The sequence below is a fragment of the Mauremys reevesii genome, linkage group 7, assembly GCF_016161935.1.
Source record: "Mauremys reevesii isolate NIE-2019 linkage group 7, ASM1616193v1, whole genome shotgun sequence".
Lineage (NCBI taxonomy): Eukaryota > Metazoa > Chordata > Testudines > Geoemydidae > Mauremys > Mauremys reevesii.
The window spans coordinates 104,715,358-104,736,278 of NC_052629.1; the positions used below are offsets into that span (position 1 = coordinate 104,715,358).

The following is a 20,921-nucleotide window of genomic DNA, read 5'->3' on the forward strand; positions in this document are numbered from 1 at the left end:
CCAAGGGAGGGGAAAACCCCAAAAGTAGAGTGAATGCCCACATCTGTAGACTCCAGGAGGGAAGTACCTGGGAACCATCAGCGCCTGGTGTCATTGGCTTCCTCTTCTCCTGTGTGACTTGGCCTATGAGGAATACTAAAGTTGAGTCTACGATGCTAGACCTTTGCTGGGTCCCATCGTAGAATCACAGAAATGTAGGGCTGGAAGGGACCTTGAGAGGTCATCCATAGAACCCTGCATGGATACAAAATTTGTATCCGCATCCGATCCGCAAACGTGGTCCGTGGATGTAAAGCAGATATCACAGATTTGCAGGGCTCTAGTCATCAAGTCCAGCCCCCTATGCTGAGGCTGGCCAAGTATACGTAGGCCATCCCTGACAGGTTTTTGTCTAACCCTTTCTTATAAACCTTCAATGGCAGGGATTCCACATCCTCCCTTGGAAGCCTACCTCAGAGCTTGATTACCTTTATAGCTAGAACATTTTGCCTAATATCTAACTTAAATCTCCCTTGCTGGTGATTAAGCCCAATACTACTTGTCCTGTGTTCAGTGGACACGGAGAACAATTGATCCCTGTCCTCTTTATAACAGCCCTTAACATATTTTTGAAGAGTGTTTTCAGGTGCCCCCTCAATCTTTTCCCAAGACTAAACATGTCCAGTTTTTTAACCTTTCCTCATAGGTCAGATTTTCTAAACCTTTTATCATTTTTGTTGCTCCCTCCAATTTGTCCACATCTTTTGTAAAGAATGGTGCCCAAAACTGGACATAGTGCACCAGCTGAGGCCTCACCGGTGCCAAAGAAAACAGGACAGTTCCCTCCCGTGTCTTGCGTACAACACTTCAGGTCGACATCCTCATGTTACAGGCACGTGGTCACACCTGTGTCCTCTTTGTGTGGTGCTGCATCTGTTCAGTAATGCCTGGGCTTTTATGAGGGGTAGGGCCTTGCAATTCCGGTTCCATGCCCACAAACCCCACTGGGGTGAAGTGTCTATGACCAAAGCTGTGCGGTGAAGTGGCAGCTGCAGGATAGGAGCTGATTTATTCCTAACCAGCACCGCTACTGGATCAGACAGAGGCAGGCTGTAGTGATTAGGGAATCTTTCCTAGCACCTACAACCGTCATTTGACAGCAAACTGATGCAGGGTCCCCAAAGCATCCTCAAGTCCCGATCACCTCTGCCCTCTTTGAAATTGCTGACAAAGTCGAGAAGTTCCTCCCCCGAGGCCTCTCTCTTACTGTGCCCAGATAGAAATGACCATATTCAGGATAAGCTTGAGGGTGTGATAGCCCAGGTGTCCAGGGTGCCATTGGGGCGGTAGGTGAATGAATGTTTTCCCCAAATTGCTTATCTTTTTTGGGGTTGGGGGAGAAGACTGAAAAATTCAGGAAGCTGCTGGGGCTCTGTCTGCACTAGCTCCTGTCTGGGGTCTTGTTTCCTGCAGTGACCAACTCTGTTCTTTCTTTCCTCAGTCTACCTCTGCGTTTTTGGGTGAATGTGATTAAGAACCCCCAGTTTGTGTTTGACATTCACAAGAACAGTATTACTGATGCTTGCCTATCCGTGGTGGCTCAGACATTCATGGACTCCTGCTCAACTTCTGAGCACAAGCTAGGGAAAGACTCTCCCTCCAACAAACTACTGTATGCCAAGGACATCCCCAACTATAAGAGCTGGGTAGAAAGGTGAGTGACCTCAGCATGCTTCCTCCGTGCTGTATATATATGATGTCTGCAATATGCATATGGGGGAATTACAGACCTCATAGTCCTCATTGTGCATGGACTTGATTAGTGCAGTGATCCGTCTAGGTTGTTTTTCATCCTTTGAGTTCGAAGATGACCATGACATCTTTGATTGGTTTGGTTTCTGTGAACACATGAGTGGCTGATCAGGCCAATTTGAGCTTTCAACTGTCTCTGGCACACTGAACAAGAGATGCCACTATGGGTTACTTGATTAATCTTATCTTTATAAGTTTCCTCAGACAGCTCATGTGAAAGTGGTTCAGCTTTATAACATGACGTCTGCACACCGTCTAGGTCTCGCAGGCATACGTCAAAGTTGGCAACATGATGGCTTTGTAGACCTTCAGTTTTGTTTGGTGCCTAATGCCTCTGCACTCGGACACATTTGCACAGAGTCTGCCAAAGGCCATGCTTGCTTTGGCAATTCTGGCATTGGTTTCATGTTGATGTGAACTGCATTTGAGAGTGTACTGCTGAGGTAGGCGAACTTGTCCACTGCCTGCAGGGTTTGGCCATTCACTGTGATAGCAGGCTCTACCGAAGGCTTTCTTGGTGCAGGCTGGTACATCACTTTTGTCTTCTTGATGTTAATTGTGAGACCAGAATTGTCACAAGGTGAAGAGAAATAGTCCATACTCTGCTACATGTCAGACTGAGATTTGGAATTCAGAGAACAGTCATCAGAAACAGAAGGTCACGAAGAGTCACTCTCTGTATCTTCATCTTTGCCTGTAGCCTCAGCAGATTGAAAAGCTTGCCATCAGTCCGGTATCTGATGCCAATCCTGGTGTCACAGTCATGAAAGGCATCTGTAAGCATGACAGAGAACATCATACTAAAGAGGGCTTGGTTAATGCAGTGATTTTTCTATAGAGAATCCTTCACAGGTGGATGGCAGAAGAGTCTCACTAACTATCTGCTGGAAAGTGGTCTTCTAGGAAGTGGAAAGTTCAGGAGGTCAGGGGCATCTGCCTGCTAATGGAGCCCCTTAGTGCCTTGTTTGGGGGTTGGCATTTGGAGGCAGCCATTTATGATTGTTTATAGGGGAGCTGGTAGTGACGTCTGTTTTGAGATTGCCTAATATTTTCTATTGTAAGAGATTCTTGTGATCTTTGTCAAAAGCTCTAACCTCCGTCGTTTGCAGCAGGCCTTTGAAATTCATCAAGGAGAAAGCCCTTGGGCTAGAGAAGTGCCTCTTCTTTGTTCCATGAAAATCCACTCAGGTTTTGCTGAGATACAAAGTGTTGAAAATTGCCATTTCTCCTCTCTCATGTCTGCTCATCAGGAAAAGTTTGGGAGCCTTCTAAAATAATAATGGAACATGAACATTCTAAGGCAGAGCCCAGGCCACTGTCAAAGCAGCAGTAGCTGTTGCCACTACACTGGGAATTCCCAGGTGCTGCCAGAGCAGCTATAGCAGGGATGAGGGGGGGAGAACCAGGCCAGGACCACCCGAACTATCCTTCAATCCAGCACCTTGCTCAATAGCCCATTCCTCATTCTGGTATAATAGCCTTCTGCTGTCATTAGCTGATGTAGCAGGTCCTGTGACTCAAGGGGTAGATGGATGTGCTGCAATGCTGAAATTTCCTGGTTCAAACCCTGCTTGCGATGTATAGTTGGGTGTTGTAACGGTCAAACATAATCGATTTTTTTAACCTTTGTCTTTTTAAAGAAAACCTAGGAAATTACATACAAAAATACATAAAGTTATTTAGGGTGCAAAGCTGAACACTCGAAAGTTAGGAAATGCCAGATTTAAAGTTGCCTGTGCAACCGTAATTCTGCCTTCATGTGGGTATGTATAATGATAGTCTTTAACTACATGATCACGTTCTGTTTTCCCCCCAGGACCCCTGTCTCATTCAGTGCATAGGATGGCTGCACAAAGGACCAAATTAAAGTTGCACAGGCAACCATAAATCTGGCATTACCTAACTTTTGACTGCTTGATTTTGCCTCCTAAATAATGTTCTTGTAATGTTTTTCCGCATTAAATATTTATATAACTCCATAGGGGCATGCATGGGGCTTTGCAGGCAAATTAAAAGACAAGGTTCCTGCCCTGAGAATCTTAGAACCTCAATTTGACTGAAAACTCAAGAAAAATGTCATCAGGCCACAGCAGGTAAGAAGAGGGCAGGACTGCCCTGTGGGGAGTAGGTTCTCCTCTCCGGGCTAAGAGGTTGGATTTCCCACCTCTCATCTGTGGTGGGGCTTTGTTGCATAACTGCAGTTTTTTTCTTTGGAGGATTATCACTGCAAAGCTTTGCAGAAGGAAGGGTTTGAATGAACGGAGGGTGATTGACTGAACCTGGCAGTCCCAATGGAAGATCTGTCTGTTACATCCATCATCATGATACCCAGGCACAAAAAAAGGCATTTTGCCAGTTGGCCACTCCAGGGAAGAAACAGAGTTAAAAGGGTGAGCACACAGTAATGGGGGAGGAGAGAGTCACACTCAGTTTTGCTTCCAGGCTGGCTGCATCCTGAGTCACTGTTATGCAAGGTGTGTCTCTCGGCTTGTAGGCATCCAGCTGGAACATTAGCAATCCATGGGATGTCAGTCCATTAGAGATGTCAGTATGTGCATTGAAAAATAATTGTGGCCCCATATCCCCTGCATAAGTTTTGATCCAGAAAGATTTCTCTGCTTCCTTTTGGCTGGAGATCTTGTACTGCAGTCATGGATGCATCCATCTGCCGTGGGAGCCCACTCGTCATGCCTCCCATCAAGGACATTTCAGACAGCGTGGTCCAGGCAACTGGGTTCCCAGGCAAACTCAACCCTACAGCATGCCCTGGAGAATCTTGGTGTGATTTCAGTGGCCTTCAATTTAGAAGATGGCTGGAAATTGTGAGCCCCAAGATTTGGTCTTTCTGCCCTCATATTCCTGAAGTGGATGGAAGGTGTTTTCTATCCTGTAAGGAAAAATCTGTGAGGAAACAGATGCGAAACCACGTCTGATGTTCTCAGCTGCACAGTGGATCCCTGGGTGCCTGCTGTAGTTGGCAATTCTCTGCTCAAACCTTTGTGTTCCACTGCTCCTTTGAGGGTGAAGAGTCAGACTCTCCAGCTCTATCAGAATCTGCGGCGTCTCCGTCCTCCCCATTCCAAGTACAGCTGGAACCCCTGCTGGGCACCGCCCTGCGTAAGCATCTTAACATGCTCTCTTGGCTGCTCTCAGTACCATAGGATAGAGTGGGGCTCATGTTCATCTCCTGAAGGTGTTACGCTGCCATCTGCTTCCACACAAATACCTGACCCAGCATCGTTCCACCTCAGTGAGATTGGATTCAGCTACTGATGATGATGCTAATAATCACAGTGCCGGAATGTTGACTCTGAATTGCATTGGCGTTTCATTTCCCTGGGGTTATGAGAGATAAAGCAAGGTGGTTTGAGCATTGGCCTACTAAACCCAGGGTTGTGAGTTCAATCCTTGAGGGAGGGATCTAGGGCAAAAATCTGTCTGGGGATTGGTCCTGCTTTGAGCAGGGGGTTGGACTAGGTGACCTCCTGAGGTCCCTTCCAACCCTGATATTCTATGATCTATGTTTGGGTGGGGTTTGCACTCAGTATTTACAGGTATTTGGAGTGGCAAGGCCTGATTGTCGAGGACAGCACTGTTTTCCAGGAGAAGCCTGTGAAGGTATTAAGAACCTAGTTGCTGAATGGACCTCAACCTGCCCTCAGAGTTTGCAACTTTACTTTCTGCCCACGCAAAAATGGAGACCGTACATTTGATCATTTTGCCCTAAAAAATTTTCAAAATATCTTTAAGGAAACAAATATTAGCATATTCCTGTGGGAAGTGTTTAAAGGCAGCCATCCTGAGCACAGTGCCTAGTAGGTTTCTGTTCTGGGAATGGCTGAGCTCCTCCCCAGGAAAGCTCACCTCAGTCCGGCCAGGCCTTGCTTTTACCTCTGGAAGTGATGTACGTGGGTGTCCCATGCGGGCACTGGGAGCCCCTGCCATTGAAGGCAGCACAGAATATACTTGTATGGTTTGTGCAAGAATGTCCCAACCCTGTGGATGACATGTGAATGCAGGAGACTGCTAAGAACATCAGATGATGCTAGGATAATGCACCTGCTGTTAGTCTGGGTGCCGTGGCTTTGAATCCCCTTGGGTCCAATTTATACAGTTGCCTGAATTTGCTGAGCATTCCAGTGAGCCATCTAGTCCTGTATGACCCCCTTTTGCCCTGCCCAATCAGATCAGTGGGTCATGTAGGAGTGGGTGAGTCCATTGGTCCATAACCCAAGTATTCCGTCTCCTATCATACCTTATTGGTCCACTGGTCCATTTAGGCTAGTATCCTTCCTCCAGCAATGGTCAAAACACTTCAGTGGAATGCTTGATTACCTGCCCTGTCAAGTTTCTGGCTAACGCTGAGTGCTGTCTGGGTACAGGTGACGCGATGCCATGAAGCATTAGTCGGGGTGAAGTTACATTTTCTGTTGTTGATTCTGATAAAGCAGGGTTCTCAGCCTCAGGGTCATGACCCCATAGTGGCTCATTGAGCTGTTTTCTGACATTTCTCACATTTTCTGCAGAATCTGTTTTCACTAAAAACCCAAACGGTTTCTGACCTTTCTGTTGAGCAGTAGCTTTTCCAAGCACAACTAGCCCAGTAATACGGGCTACTGAACGTACATCACCGGGGAAGGTGCAATTCATGAAATGTTCAGTACAGATGTGCACAGTATCGATGTGGACGTAAAAATATCACAAGTGTATGCACTGAATGTGAAATGCCATCTTTGGCTTTCTGTGACACAGTAAACTTCAAGAGAATCATTGCAAACAAACAAATTGTTACATATGGCAGCACCTGCGGGGCAGGGCTTTTGACTGGAATAGCAGAAAGGATTTGGGGATATTGGGTCGTGAGGGCAAAAGTGGGTAGTTTGGAAGGTCATGGAAGGGAATAGTGGGTGGTTTGAGGATGGCAGGTGGAAAATCATTGAGAGCATCTGACTTTAACTATCCCAACTGCTTCAGTGTAACAAGAAGTTAATTTAAGGGGGAGGTAGTGTGGCCTACTAGACAGAGCACTGGAATGGGCTCTAGGGGACCTGTGTTCAATTCCCTGCTCTGCCACTTGACGGCTGGGTGACTTATCCCTTCCCCTTTCTGTGCCTCAGTTACCCCAGCTATAAAATGGGGCTCCTGATACTGACCTCCTTTGTAAAGCACTTTGAGATCTATTGATGAAAAGCACCAGGTAGTACTATTACTGTGAAACAAAAGGCTCCTTGTATTCACCTTTCAGTCTGCCCCCAGGGTGTTCTCAGAGGGAGTCCCATGGAAGTCTGTCCCTCTCCCTGTTTCAGATGCACTATTCTGTTTCTCCTACCCCCCTGTAGATATTATGCAGATATTGCTAAAATGCCAGCAATCAGTGACCAGGACATGAGTGCGTACCTGGCGGAGCAGTCCCGGTTACACCTGAGCCAGTTCAACAGCATGAGCGCGCTGCACGAGATCTACTCATACATCACCAAGTACAAGGATGAGGTAAGTCAACAGGGGCTGGGGCATCTTGTTTTCAAGCAAAGGCACATCACCCCACCCAGTTTCTGCATTCCCCCTCTTGCCACCCCGAAAAATTATCTCACAGGAAATACAGAGAGAGGAAAATTGCTGTTGGTGGCTGGATTCACCTCACTTCTGGAAGCACATCTGGATCATAGCAGCCTGCACAGTGAAAGTGTGTAGTAAAGTTACCTGTCCCATTAGTGTGTGTGTGTGTGTGACTACCAGCCAGTGATAGACTTACCAGGCACTAATACACTTCATAACCTCCACATACCTGGATTCACACTCACCTTGGGTGAATGTGATGATTGTACAAGTGACAGAAGGGGCTGAGAGCAGTGATAGAGCCAGGCACAGTGAAGGGAGATGGTGCTCAAGTTTTTCCCGACCACTCTCTTCACTCCTGACCCTGCTGTTCCACTCTAGAGATGACCAGCAGCTCTTCATGCTGTTCTTACCATGGGCACTCCCCCATCTGTTCTTCATCCCAACCTGCAGCAGCTCCTCCAGTCCTGGGCCTTTCCTGAGCATACATTCTGATAAGGGTATTGTTTTGTACCCATATTTCCTCTGGCAAGTAGCATGGGAAACTGCTAAACTCCTTTCCTATGTGAATGAAGTCAGGATTTGAACCCCCGTCTGCCTCGCCTCATCTCACCGCCATCCGTCCCTCTTCCCCACCTGCTGTAATTGACCCCATAGCACAGAAGAACCCATGAAGGTACCCAAGTGACCTTGCTTGCAATCCCAGGGGGGCATTTGGAGGGATGAGGTGACCATGCCAATAGGCCTCTTCTTGAATATTAACAAGAGTGGTTAAAAATCCATCTGTTGTAAATTGTACAAATTAACTTCATAAAGCACTATTCAAACACACTCTGCAATACTTTATTAAAGCAATAAAATATATAACTGTTGTGTATATATATATAAAAACATAATTTAGATTTTATTGTCCCAATAAAGCAGAGTGAAAACTTGTGTTTGAGTAGTGGTTTATTTAGATAATAAAAAGCCTTTGCCCCAAGCTGCTGCATTGTCTCCTGAGAGAGACAGGGTGTCTAAGCCGTGAGAGAGCCAGGAAGAAGTGAGGGCCATCAGTAGACAGGTAGCCAAGAGTGCTGCGGGACAAGGCAGAGCAGAACAGATTACAAGGGGCGCTATAGATTAAGTTTAGGAGCAATAGCAGAGCTGTGTGGGGAGAGTCCAGTTTTGGGGTGACAGGGTCTGCTGCAAGTGAGGGCTGTTACACATTGGCAGAGCTGGGAGCGGTCTGGGTTGACATGCATTGGCAGAGGTGTGGGGAAGCATTTCATAACACCTGCCAGCCCTGTGCCTGGCTCTTCAGTCATCAGGCTTTCATCAGCACCAAAAGTCACCTAAGCCTCAAAAATCAACCACAAGCCAGCCACTGTGTGAGAGTTGTCGGGTACAGGGTGCGGGGGCGGGAGTGTGATATTAACAAGCTGCTCTTTGAAGATGCAGGGTGAGTAGCCATCCTGTGTTCTTGCCAGTTCACTGCAGTCTGGCATCTGTTGAATGTTCCCCCATAGCCCACTCTGAAAGCACCACTAGTGTGTTCTCAGCTCTCAGGAACTTCTTTTATTATTCGTAATGGGATTAATAAATCGCAGCTGTTCCCTTTGTTTGTTTTCATTCATTAAGCACAATTACATGCAGCCCGATTGCACCCTCTTTGATGCGAAATGGGAGAGAATCATTTTTTCTGTTGTTCAGTGCAGTAATATGCTGTCATTGGCTGTGAATGAAAATCATAATTAATTTTCATTTGGGTACTTGCATCTTCATAATCACTGGTCCCGGCTCCTTACAGCAGGTGACAGGCATGTATCTCTCTTTATACTCTGCATGGATTTCTTTTTACTGTGTTGTTTTCCATAAGGACAACAAGATAACAGATAATCAAATAAAGAGAAGGCAGGTTGTGAATCTTTCAGCATTCTAAGACTTCAATGATAAACTGTTCTCTTATCAGAAGAGGCAGCGGTGAGGTGGGTACAGGGGACTAGGCTCAGATCCATATTCTCTGTCTGATCCAGTCCAATTCTGATTCAGATGCCTTTAAGATGTGTATGTGTTTTTTGACTGCCAGATGAATATTTTGGGGTGGTTGGGTATAAGGTGCGTTGGTGCCATCTAGAGGCTGGTCTGGTTAATAGCAGGGACGTGTATATTGATATTATAGAGCAGGGGTAGGCAACCTATGGCACGTGTGCCGAAGGCGGCACGCAAGCTGATTTTCAGTGGCACTCACATGTCCCAGGTCCTGGCCACCGGTCCGGGGTGCTCTGCATTTTAATGTAATTTTAAATGAAGCTTCTTAAACATTTTAAAAACCTTGTTTACTTTACATACAACAATAGTTTAGTTCTATATTATAGACTTATGGAGAGAGACCTTCTAAAAACATTAAAATCTATGATTGGCACGCGACACCTTAAATTAGAGTGACTAAATGAAGACTCGGCTCAGCACTTCTGAAAGGTTGCTGACCCCTGTTATAGAGTATGCAACTGGATATGACTATGAGCCCATCAAGTCTTGTATTCTGCCTCCAGGTTTGGCCTATAGCTGATGCTTCAGAGGAAAGCAAATAAAACCCTTGTAGTGTACCTGGCTAATTGTGACACGCACATAGGGGAAATTTCTTCCTGAGTGTCACAAGTGATCAGCTGGTGCCCTTATGGAGCAGAACTACAAATGTTGCTCTTGGAGGCCATGAAACCAAGCAGCCCTTTCTAAAGTCCACCTTGAAGATTTGACTTGATGGGATGAACAAACCCAGAGTTTGAATCAGGATGGAAATAGTCAGAAAGTTACATCCCCTCCACAAATGCCCACTTTGTGCCGCATGCTTTCAGCTCTGGTTTTGGATGTTAGGTAGGTCGGATGTCCTCCGAAGGACAAAAATTCCAAAGAGTACAGTGAAAATCTCATAATCTGGGAACAAGAGGTCACTAAACCAAATTAATGGACAGCCAAGAAGCATGGCAAGATTTGGAAGAACGCTGGAGGAGCCTTTCATGACTCTCAGTATCTTTTGTGGCTGCATCCCCTCAGGACGTAAGTGAATCTCGGGGAGGAATTTTTCTCCTCATGCTATAGTATCTGAGCCAGGGTCTGATCCTGACAGGTACTGCACACCCTCAATTCACAATGAAGTTGAGTATTCAGCATCTTGCGGGATTGAGCCCTTGGTTAGGTGCACTGCAGGCGGGGTAATTTCATCCTTATCTGAAGTCAGCTATAGGCCATTGCCCAGGGCTGGCTACTAGGCCAGACTGACTGGCATCCCCTGCACTGCACTGAGATGCACGCTGAGACCCTGAGTCTCCCAGCATCCAGCGCTGCATATCCTCCACAGCACGTCCTGTGTGCTCAGTGCTGGAAACCTGCAGGGTGCTGCAGCGACTTTTAATCAAAAAGAGCTGATTTCCCTATTAAGGAGTTACCTGTAGGGTTTGTGATGGACTTTTGCCTGCCTCCTAGTAAGTCTGTTAATTATACAACAGTTTGTTTCCAATTATGCAGCCAATGAAATGGTTAATCAAATCCCCTTTGACGGATGCCTTGACATTTAATTGCAAAAAATTTGGTCTCCTGACAAACTTACCTGGGGAGACAGGATTTCTGTCAGATTGTTTTTAAATCAGCTGTTCTGTGTCTGGTGGCACAATGTTAGCTAGCTGGACTCAGCGCGTCAGACTTCTGGGTGATGGGTAGACGAGCAATTACCCCGCTTTTATGCATCCATTACCCCTCCCTCACCATGCTGACTCTTGCCTTCAGCACCCAGCCTCTCCCTGTGCCTTTAGTAATGTCCCAGTTCATGTAAATACCAGAGAAATGTGCCCCTCCCATCCTCTGATCTGTCACCAAAAGACGAGCTTGTTTAGAGAAATGAGATTCCAATGGAGAAATCCCGTTGTCTGATGTTTGCAATGTTGCGAGCACTTCTCCGGGTTAGCAGTGCGGCCACCCATTGACTGAGGCAGACTTTGCTGAGGCCACATGCCCAAATGTCTGCCTGCATCGCTCCCACAGTGCCAAGTGCCACGTCTCCACTCCTCAGAAGAGTTGTCATTGGTGGAAATGCAGTTAGACAAACTCTCTCTAGCCAGGGGTCTTGCAGCGGAGAAGCCATGAAAGGCCTGTGAGTTTGGAGAAGCACCCAGCTGTGTGGCTGCTCCTTGCACCCTCAGAAGCTGCTGGGTCAGCATTTGGAGAGCAGGCTCTTTTGAAAGGTTTCCAGTGTTTCTTCAGCCTGGAAATACCAGCAGAACAATAGCCTTTGCTAGGATAGTCCTGGCTCCTGTCCTGGCGGGGTCCTGCACATGCAGAGGCAGCTATGCCCTGAAAAATAAAGGCAGGTGAAATGTTACCTGAAGGTTATTGATACTGTTTCCTCGGGGCTGTCTCCTGTAACTTTTCTTTGCACCTTACCTGAGGCCTGTGCAGAACACTGGGGAAACAGATGAGGCACTGCCTATGCTGCCAGCCGTCACTTTTGCTCCCAGGTTAGACTGTAAGCTCTTCAGGGCTGGGCCCTGTGCCTTCCCACATGTTTGTACTGCGTGCAGCACAACAGGGCCCTGATCCTGACTGTGGCATCCAGCTGCTACCGCAGCACAAATAATACCAGTACAAGGGTTGGTACTGGTTCCCTTTGAGATTTGGGTCCCTGTCTGAGCTAGTTCTCAGTCAGACTGGTTCGGCTGACCCACTGGCTGAGCCAGCCTGCGTCAATCCTGACCAGTCTCACACTAAGACGAGCACTCGATGGCTTGGTCTACACTGAAAAGTTACAGAGAGTCCTGTGGCACCTTATAGACTAACAGACATATTGGAGCATGAGCTCCAATGTAACTGAAAAGTTACATTGGCATAAACCACACCCCCGACCAATGCACCTATACCAACAAAAACCGCAGAGTAGACACTGCCGTGTCAATGGAAGAGGGCTTCCATCAACATAGCTAACTTCATTGGGGAGGTGTTCCTACGGTGACAGCAAAACTCCTCCTGTCAGTACTGTGGGGCTATGCCGGCATTGCTAGGCCAGTATAGTGTCTGCGGTGTAGATGTACCCTAGGGCCAGATTCTGATCACGGCTACACCACTGAACATCCAGAGCTACTCCATGTCTTCGGCTGAGTTGCTCTGGGTTCACATGGCGTCACTGAAGCTGGTCCCGAGCCTTTTGGGGCCCCTCATTGCATAGCTGGGAATTCTGTTCTGTGGCAGCTACATACAGACAGACGCTCTATTCATTTGATCAGATTGGGAAGTTAAATAAAACAATCCCCTAGACAGACAGATCAGTGATGTCTGTGTTGGCTAGCGTGTCTTCTAATCAACCACCAGCTCAACAATGTTATCCCTAGCTCCTTATTAATAAAATCAAATACATCAGCCAAAACCCAGCGGTTTAAATAGACACATGGAGAAGGCAAGATTTTCAGACATAACTAGTGATTGTAGATGTCTGAAACTAGTGACCTGATTTTCAAAATGCCCTATGCATCTGTCCTCTGAAAATTGGGCCTTTCTAAGGTGCCCTAAACTGGGCATCCCCAAATTAAGGCACCCGCAATAGCTAGTTACTTTTGAAAAGCTTGGTCAGAGTTGTTACCACCTGACAGCCCTTGGTATGTGATGAAAGCCGGAATTGGTTCCTACTGACATTTTTTAGTGCTTTGTGTAGTCTAGTTTGACATGTCCCCTTGGACTGGGCTTCCAGCACATCCCTTAGAAGGCTATTTCACAGGAGGATGGATCTTACTCTCCGGAAGTTCTTCCTGAGGTTGAAGAAAAGGAAAATTCAGTCTTGATTTCCTCTTAGTCATAAGCTCATGCTAAATAATTTCTCTCCATCCTTGGGCTTTAGACACCTTCCCCCTGCTTTTTTCATATGCTTTTCCCCTTAGCGGTTGCTTAGCCCAGTGGTTCTCAACCTTCCCAGACTTCTGTACCCCTTAAAAACTATTTGCTTACAGAATCAGACATAAAATACAGAAGTGTCACAGCACACTATCACTGACACATGGCTTACTTTCTCATTTTTACCATCCAATTATACAATAAATCGTGACCCCCCAGGTTGAGAAACCCTGCTAGAGTATAAACGAGTCATTGTCGGTATGAAATTTTAGTTTGCACTGACTTCACTAGTGCTTTTCATGTAGCCTGTTGTAAATCTAGGCAAATATCTAGATGAGTTGATGTACCATCTGGACAACCTCTGCGTACTCCTGCTTGAGAACCATTGGCTTAGCCCATGTTTAGCTATTTTAATAACTCCCCCTAGGTCAGTCTCTCCCACCTCTGATCAGATTTTGTTGCTTTTCTCTGAATTCCCATCATTGGCCCCATCTTCCTGGTGAGGCAGTGCTCGGGAATGAACGCAGCAGTGTGATTTACCTTGCCTGTTAGTGAGGGCTGACAACTCCCTCCTAGAAGCCGGGGTGGCATTGGTGGACCTGCATTCCTTTCCCATCTTCTCTTTCTAGGTTGCAGGTAACAGTACCACCTTCTCTCATCCTTCCTCACTCATCCTTTCCCCTCTCTTTTCTCCCCTGCCAGATTTTAGCTGCTTTAGAGAAGGATGAACAGGCCCGGAGGCAACGGCTGAGGAGTAAGCTGGAGCAGGCAATTGACACAATGGCCCTAAGCAGCTGAAAAGGCCGAGGCAGCCCTGACAGCTTTCCAGCAGCGGATACGACAAGAGAGAGGCCAGCAAGCGGCAGCAGCAGAGTACTTTGGGTCCAGAGCCAAATGGACACGCGGAGCCCACCGCGTCCCGAAACTCTTAACACAAACGAACAAGAAAACCTACCACTGTATCACACCCAATCCAATCAGACCTATCCAGAGACCTTGCAAAAGGGACGGTGTGGGCAGGAGTGCAAAGGAGCCGAGAAGAACTGCAGGGAGCTTGCAGCACACCCAGCACAGCTGCTCCGCCTGGGGACATGTCCCCGATCTGGCGATGGAGGCCGGAGGGTCGGGGACTGCACTAACTTCTAGGGCAACATGTCTGATGTTGTTGTTTTTAGCGCAGGGAGGGCGGGCGGGGCTTTCGTTTTTTCTCTACTTGACTCGCTCCCCCTTCCTTCCCACCTGCTTCCCAGCTCTCCGCCCATATCCCTTCCCCCTTCTCTCTCTCTCTCCCCTCCCCACCCCGGCTCTCTGCCCTTCTGCCATTAGTGTTAACTGCTACATTTGCACAATTTACAAGAGAGAAACAAAAAATTTTAATTAAAACAAAGTATAACACAAAGGGGGAGGGGAAGGGAGGTTCTAAATTTTGCAACAAACTAACAAAAAAAAAAGGAGGATTTAAAAAAATCACTCAAAGGACAGATTCTGGGAGGAGAAGGGTGAGGGTGGGCAGGGAGTGGGAGACAAGTCCCAGAACCTTGGGGTAGTCCATAAAATTTGTCCTGGGCCATGTTTGATTTGAATGTTGTTTAGTGCAGAAAGCAAAACAGGATCTTTTGTTAGCTGAATCAGCTCTAATTTACATGCTGCTTAAGTGGTGTCACAATCCACGAGGAGGAAGAACAGAGAGGGGTGACGATCTTCGAGGCCTTTTCCCAGGGATCGGCTGGTGCTGTGAATCGTGGCGGGGCGTGGCGTGGTGTCGACTTCATCCTTGTTTTTATTTGCACATTGCTGTTTCTGCGTGGGGCAGGACAACGCAGATGAAGGAGGAGAATCGTTGAGCTCTTCATAGCCAGAGCTTGTGCTCCATCCTCTCTTGTGAAAGGGGAGTTTCCTGGCAGCATTCCCTGGTGGCGGTCGGTGCTGTGAGCGGTGTCTGGGCCATGGAGAAGCCCTCAGGGACCTTTCAAGCTGGGAAGCCGTTGAAAACAGACCTTTCAAATGGGCATCTCCATGACTCCAAGTGCAGGTAGATGACTGTAGTGGGGAGGCTGATGTTCTGGAAGCTTGAGCTTGCGCTACATCCAAGTGGATTAGGAGCAAAGGGCTTTCCGACCCAAACGGGGAGCGGGAAGAGAGTGTCAGCATGGGGCTTTAGCATCCTGTCTTTGCCTCCTTTCAGAAAGTTTCCTTCTAATGCCCCCTAACGGCCTGAGGTGCTGAGCATCTCAGCACGTTTGCAGCTCTTGGTGTCCTTTAAAGCAGCCTTAATGAAGCCACTGATGGCAGCTGGCTCACGCTCCAGCCGGGCTCCGGAACGTCTACAATCCCAGGGTTCTTCCAGCACTACCAGGCAGGCTCCTGCATTGAAACCCGTTGGAGACAGTAGTCCAACATACCCTTTTTTTTAGCAAGGAGCTAGGTGTGAGGTGCGGGGAGCTGTCAGCCTGCCACTCTGCTGTAACTAAGCCTTAACCCGCTGCAGCCTAGCAGTCCAATTACAAACATTTTTGGCTGGAGCTACATCAGTGCATTTGTTTCAGGTTAGGCCTAACCGATCCCAGGAAAGGGGAAGAGGGTGGGGGGCGTGAGGGCGGCCCTGGAATTTTGACTGCATGGTAAAACCGTTTTTCTCGGTCCTCTTTTTGTGCTGATGTAAGGGAAGGGCCCGAGTCACCCAGGGAAATGGTTTAGGTCCTTATTTCTCTGCTGAAATCTGTCACAGACCAGTGGAGCCATATAAGGCTTTTCTCTGTAGCTGCACTGGTTCCAGAGGGATGTATGGGCCGTAACCTTGAATGGAAGGTTGTGTGTGGTCGGTTACAGGCTAAGAGGGCAAACCCCGAGTGGTGATTGCCGTAGCTCTCCAGATCTGAATTCCCCGCATACTCGGCTGTCTCAGATCCCTGCTGCTACTGTGTATGCGGTCAGGAGCTGTTGGCACAAAAGGTTGGAGAGGGTTCTGTAAACTAAGCTGTTCAATGAGCTTGCCATGCGCTGGTTTAACAAAACCGGGGGCAGGCACCACTCACCCTGCTGTCCCCAAGCCCCAGGAGCAAGTGTGTGTGCGTGGCGTGTCTGTGCACTGCTCACACAGTGGTGATGCTAGTTATCCAGATAGTTATGTGCTCAGGTACCAGGGTGAAGGGCGCAATAGAAAACCCTCTGATAGATCATCAGGAGACTGTGCGAAAGGGAAGGTAGGAGGGACTGGGGGGTTTCTGCTGTGGCTGCCATGTTGCGCTGTATTTTGGTGGTGCTACACATAGTTCATATCTCCGCTGTGTGTGTACACATACAACCACCCAGCGCCTGTATGTCCCACCAGAGCCCTCACATGGCATCACTCAGCCATGGTTGGAAAGGGCCCTGGAATTCCACAGGGCCGATTTCCAGCCCCCCTCCCTGGGGAACGAGTGTTTTACAAAGCACCTGAGAATTCTCCTTTTAGCCTTCATTAGCCCGCTGAGAGCTCGGTGAGGAGCCAAAGCATTCTGACTTGGCCTGCTCCCCACACCCCAGGAAACCAAACCCAGGCTAGGATCTCACTGGGCTTCTGCCCAGAATGTACCTCTCTTTCCCCTCTCCGTACTCGTTCTTCCCCTCTCGCTCTCCCCCGCTCTGTCTTTTTGGGTGATTGTTGCATTCTCTCATTTCACTGGAAATCCAGGGATCCATCTCCTTTGGAAGCCTCTGCTTGACATGTCAGATCTTCATGGCTTTATTATTTAAAGAAACAAAGGTGCCGAGCCGCTGCCCAGACTCAGAGCAGGTGACCAAAACCTTCTATAAACTTAGTTTTCTTTTGCATACAGAACTGCGAATCTACATTGCTGCGTGGGCCGAGGAGGGGCCCACACCATGCCAGAGGTGGGCTACTGAAAATTTAAAAATACCGGCTTGGTTTCTATCCATTCCCTTAGATTGCAAGTAAGGGGCGGAGGGGGAAAAATAATGAAGTTTTTAATTAAAAAAAATAGTGTGTGTATATATATATATATATATGTGGTTACAATCTAATTTTTGTGCCCCAGTGGGGTGCTGTATAGTTAACTGAAGGAGAAACAAACCGATATTAAATATTAAATGGATTTACACAGCCAGTGGAAAATACCAAATGATCTGGAAGAAATTTCCAAGCATTTCTCACCAAGCAGAACAATCTTTTGAGCCTGCACATCTCTAATTACGTTGTAATTTTGTTTTTTGAATTAAAGAAGAGGAGAAGGAGAAGATGATTTTAAAAAATAAAACAACAAAACCAAACCAAACAAAAAAAAATAAAAAATAAAAAAGATAAAACAAATACCAAACCCAACCTGAGCCATCTCCGGAGTTGTGGGACCTGTGGGCTGTTGCATGACTGTGCTAGATTTTAGTCTGAGTTGAACTTTTTAAGGAACAAAAACAGAAAACTGCAAGTGTTGAATACTAGAGGTTCGTTTAGACCTTTTCTTTTACATTTTGGAATTAATTTGTCACTTTCTCATCAAAGACAAAAATTAATTTGACTTCAACGGTTTACTTCTCAAAATGGTACTCAAAGACCCTTAAAGGACAGCTGTGTGCCAGCGGGCCCCCGAAAGAGGCAACATCTGTTTCACTTGCTCTCTTGGGGTCTCCTTCAGCAGTGGCGAGAGGGAAGGAATCCTCAAGTGAAACTGGGCTGTGGGCCATGAAACATGGCTTTGTGGATACTTTAGAAAATGAAGGCCAGATCCTCAGCGGGTGTGAATGGGCAGAGCTTCATTGAAATCAGTGTTTTTTAAGAGAGATGAGGGCACGTTGATCTAAAGTTTTTCCCGTTTCTCCTTTTTGCTGTGTAGCACTGGTTGAAACATGTTCAAGGCCAGTGCCACCAACCTGGCTAGGAATTTACACACCTCACCGTGGTATCTTGGCCGTAATAATCCACGTTAGTGGGAAGGGCATTTCTGTGGTGAGGCTGCTTTATTATCTTTACCCCAAGAATGACTTGAAGCAGGAACCAGTTGTTTTTAAATCCTCCAGCTAAATCAAATAAGAGACGATTTTAACACAGACAATTTCTAGGCTGTAATTACACCGCACGTGGTTTTTAATGAGGTAGAAGGTATATATGGGTGTGTGCCCAAAGGCATTCTGGACATGGGTTTTGGTTTAGCTACGCTAGAGAGGAGGCTGAGGGGAACAGTGAAATCTCGATTCAGATCTGGACCCAAAGTTGAGCTGCAGGCCTATGTCGGCTGGAGAGGGACTCAGTTCAGATCAGGTGGGCAGGAGGATGCAGTTCAGCCTGCCTGCACTTCCACCTGACCTTCCAGCCATTGGGAGCGAGCTCCCCTGTGACCTCCTCCCTCCTACCTGCATTTCTCCTTTCCAGTCAGTCTGCCTGAGTCATTCATCATCCTCCCGCTCTTGTGCTGACGAATTGTGAGGTCACCAGCCCTAATCGGTAGCCTCAGTGAATCAGGCAGGAGGAGCCAGCTGAGAAGGAAGGGAGACTGTGGGGGTTTTAAATAGCAGGAAAGAAGTGAGTGCAAGTCCACGCGGGTGTGTAACAGGATATTGGTATTTTTATAGCTTGACTGACATGAGCAGCACATCTGCCTGAGCTGGCATGAGCCCCTCTGATGGTGATAATGGAGCCCAGGATTCCCTGTAGGGCGTTAACTCTGGTCCTGGGAATAGGCACAGCTCCCAGGGCAGGGCAGCCGCCTTCTCGTCCCCTTTTTCCCCACTCATCTTGGCGTGGCATTTCTGGCAGGTGCTTTGGAAGTTGATCAGTTTCTTCCACCAAAGACCCATCCGAGCACATTCCCACCTTGGAGACAGTGGTCCCATCGCTGCCAGGCCCAGCTGTCGGTGAGGTCAGACAGCGGCTCCATGACTTGAGAGATCCTTAAGAAAGGGACTTTTTTTTTTAATACTCTCCACTTTTGCTAAGTTGTCAGGTGCTACTTTTAGCCTTTCACACCTAACACCCAGGGTGTTTGATCATGCTCAGACTTCTGCCTGATGCCTCAGAGCCCCACTCTTGCCCCCAGAACTGGGATCTTTACCGTGCTATTCAAACAGGAACCAGGGGAATGGGATGGGGGCAGCAAAGTGGAGACCTGCAGGCTTTGGCTGTGCAGGTTCTTCCAAAACATCCTGCTGGGAATGAAAACGGAGGGAAGTGCTTGCCAGAGCCCATGCCTCCTCATCTGCTCTCAGCGCTGAAACCTGATCCCTTGGACTTTGGGTGGATCCTGCTTTGCCCGATGCTGGTGTCAGAGAATAGACCACAGGGCTCAATGCTGCATTGGCCCAGGGTGGAAATGACCATGTGACTGTTGCCATCTCAGTTATCTTCTGATTTGAGACAATATTCACACACTTCCTTTCGGTTCAGTTTTAGATTTAAAATGCAGCCAAGCCATGGAAGTGCTCCTCTCTACCCTTCTATCGAGAACGAGCCCACTGCCTGCTCAGCAGCTGGCCAGCTCATGGGAGCTGAGTGGCCTGGCTCTCTGAAGGAACCACAGTGCACCATTAGCTGTCCTTTAAGAAAGTGGGGGGGAAACCAACAGCAAAAGGCCGAGAACTTTAATAGTAACATACAGAGTCCTGAAAACTTTGTGATTGTTTCAGACTTGAAGCAACTGTGCCAGTGTGGCTGGTCGACACCCTTCGACCGTGTAAATATCCTGCTATTTCCTATTTTAATGTTCTTCAAATTTAGTACTTGTAAATAAACACGCGCATCAAGGAGAGATTAAACATTTTTGCTAAATAACGTGACTTGCCTGGGTTTTTACGTGGCGGGGGGAGGGGAAGGGAGGGATCCAGGCCCAGCAATACCTTGTGTTCCTTAGCACGCCTTCCGTCTCATGACAGTGATCAGCTGAGCATGGAAGCCAGGAAATCTGGCTCCTAGTCCTCTGCTCTAACAATGACATGTCCTTCCTCCCCCTCTAACCACCGTACCCCATTGCCTTCACCACCGACTGATTGACTGGGGCACACGTGAGGATCTGTACCTGACCCAGCGCTCCCTGAGCTTGGGGCCTGGAGGGAGAGAAGTGGGCCCCATCCATGGGGCTCTTGCAGGAAAGTGATTAAAAGGATGGGGGAATTGCCTCTGTCTCTTGTCTCTAGACATTTATAACACACCTATCACTTTGGTGTCTTAAGTCAGTGCCAAGAAAGGGTTATTCTGCACCCACCCTAGCCCTGAAGCCCTGATCTTCAGTAATGCAAGTTCCTGGAGAAAAGAGGGTCTCCCTGAATCCCAAAGCTAAGAGCCATGGAGCTGGAGGGAATAGTCTCTTGAATGTCCTGGGACCAACCCAAGGTTAATCCCTTAAAAAAATGAACACGGGTCCTGGCAGAGATAAAGCTCCTGCTCCTCTTCACCAGGGGAATGGCTCTCATTCGAGGATGAATGGCAGAGCAGGTCTGTCCCTCCTTCACAGCCCGCCACGTGGCAGCAGGAGGACTCCAAAGGAAACGGGTTGAGACAAAGTGGGGACTGGTGGTTGTTGCACTGATTGGGGTGAATTTCTGTGCTGGAGAAGTGAGGGGGCTGATAGCAGTGACTCATACAGTGCATTGTGCAGACAAGGGGCTGGGCCGTGCCCCTCACTCTGGACTTGCAGCACTCCCAGCTATTCCAGTCCTGGAGGTAGCCACCCAGCTGTGCCGCTGCACCACAAAGCAGTCCTGGGCCCCCATCCACACCCTCCACGACACCC

At 47.8% G+C, this 20,921-nt stretch overlaps 1 protein-coding gene across 4 annotated transcripts in view; it reads left to right on the plus strand.

The window, feature by feature from the left end:
* PLXNA1 (plexin A1) overlaps window positions 1-19,960 on the plus strand; it is a 267,745-nt gene extending 247,785 nt beyond the window's left edge. For all 4 annotated transcript variants that reach the window (XM_039547182.1, XM_039547183.1, XM_039547184.1 and 1 more), the window contains exons 30-32: window positions 1,481-1,693; window positions 7,131-7,281; window positions 13,906-19,960. In XM_039547182.1, coding sequence (XP_039403116.1) covers window positions 1,481-1,693; window positions 7,131-7,281; window positions 13,906-14,001 — 460 coding nt within the window. In that variant the 3' untranslated portion in view covers window positions 14,002-19,960. The remainder of the gene's footprint in view (window positions 1-1,480; window positions 1,694-7,130; window positions 7,282-13,905) is intronic.
* The last annotated feature ends 961 nt before the right edge of the window (window positions 19,961-20,921 follow it).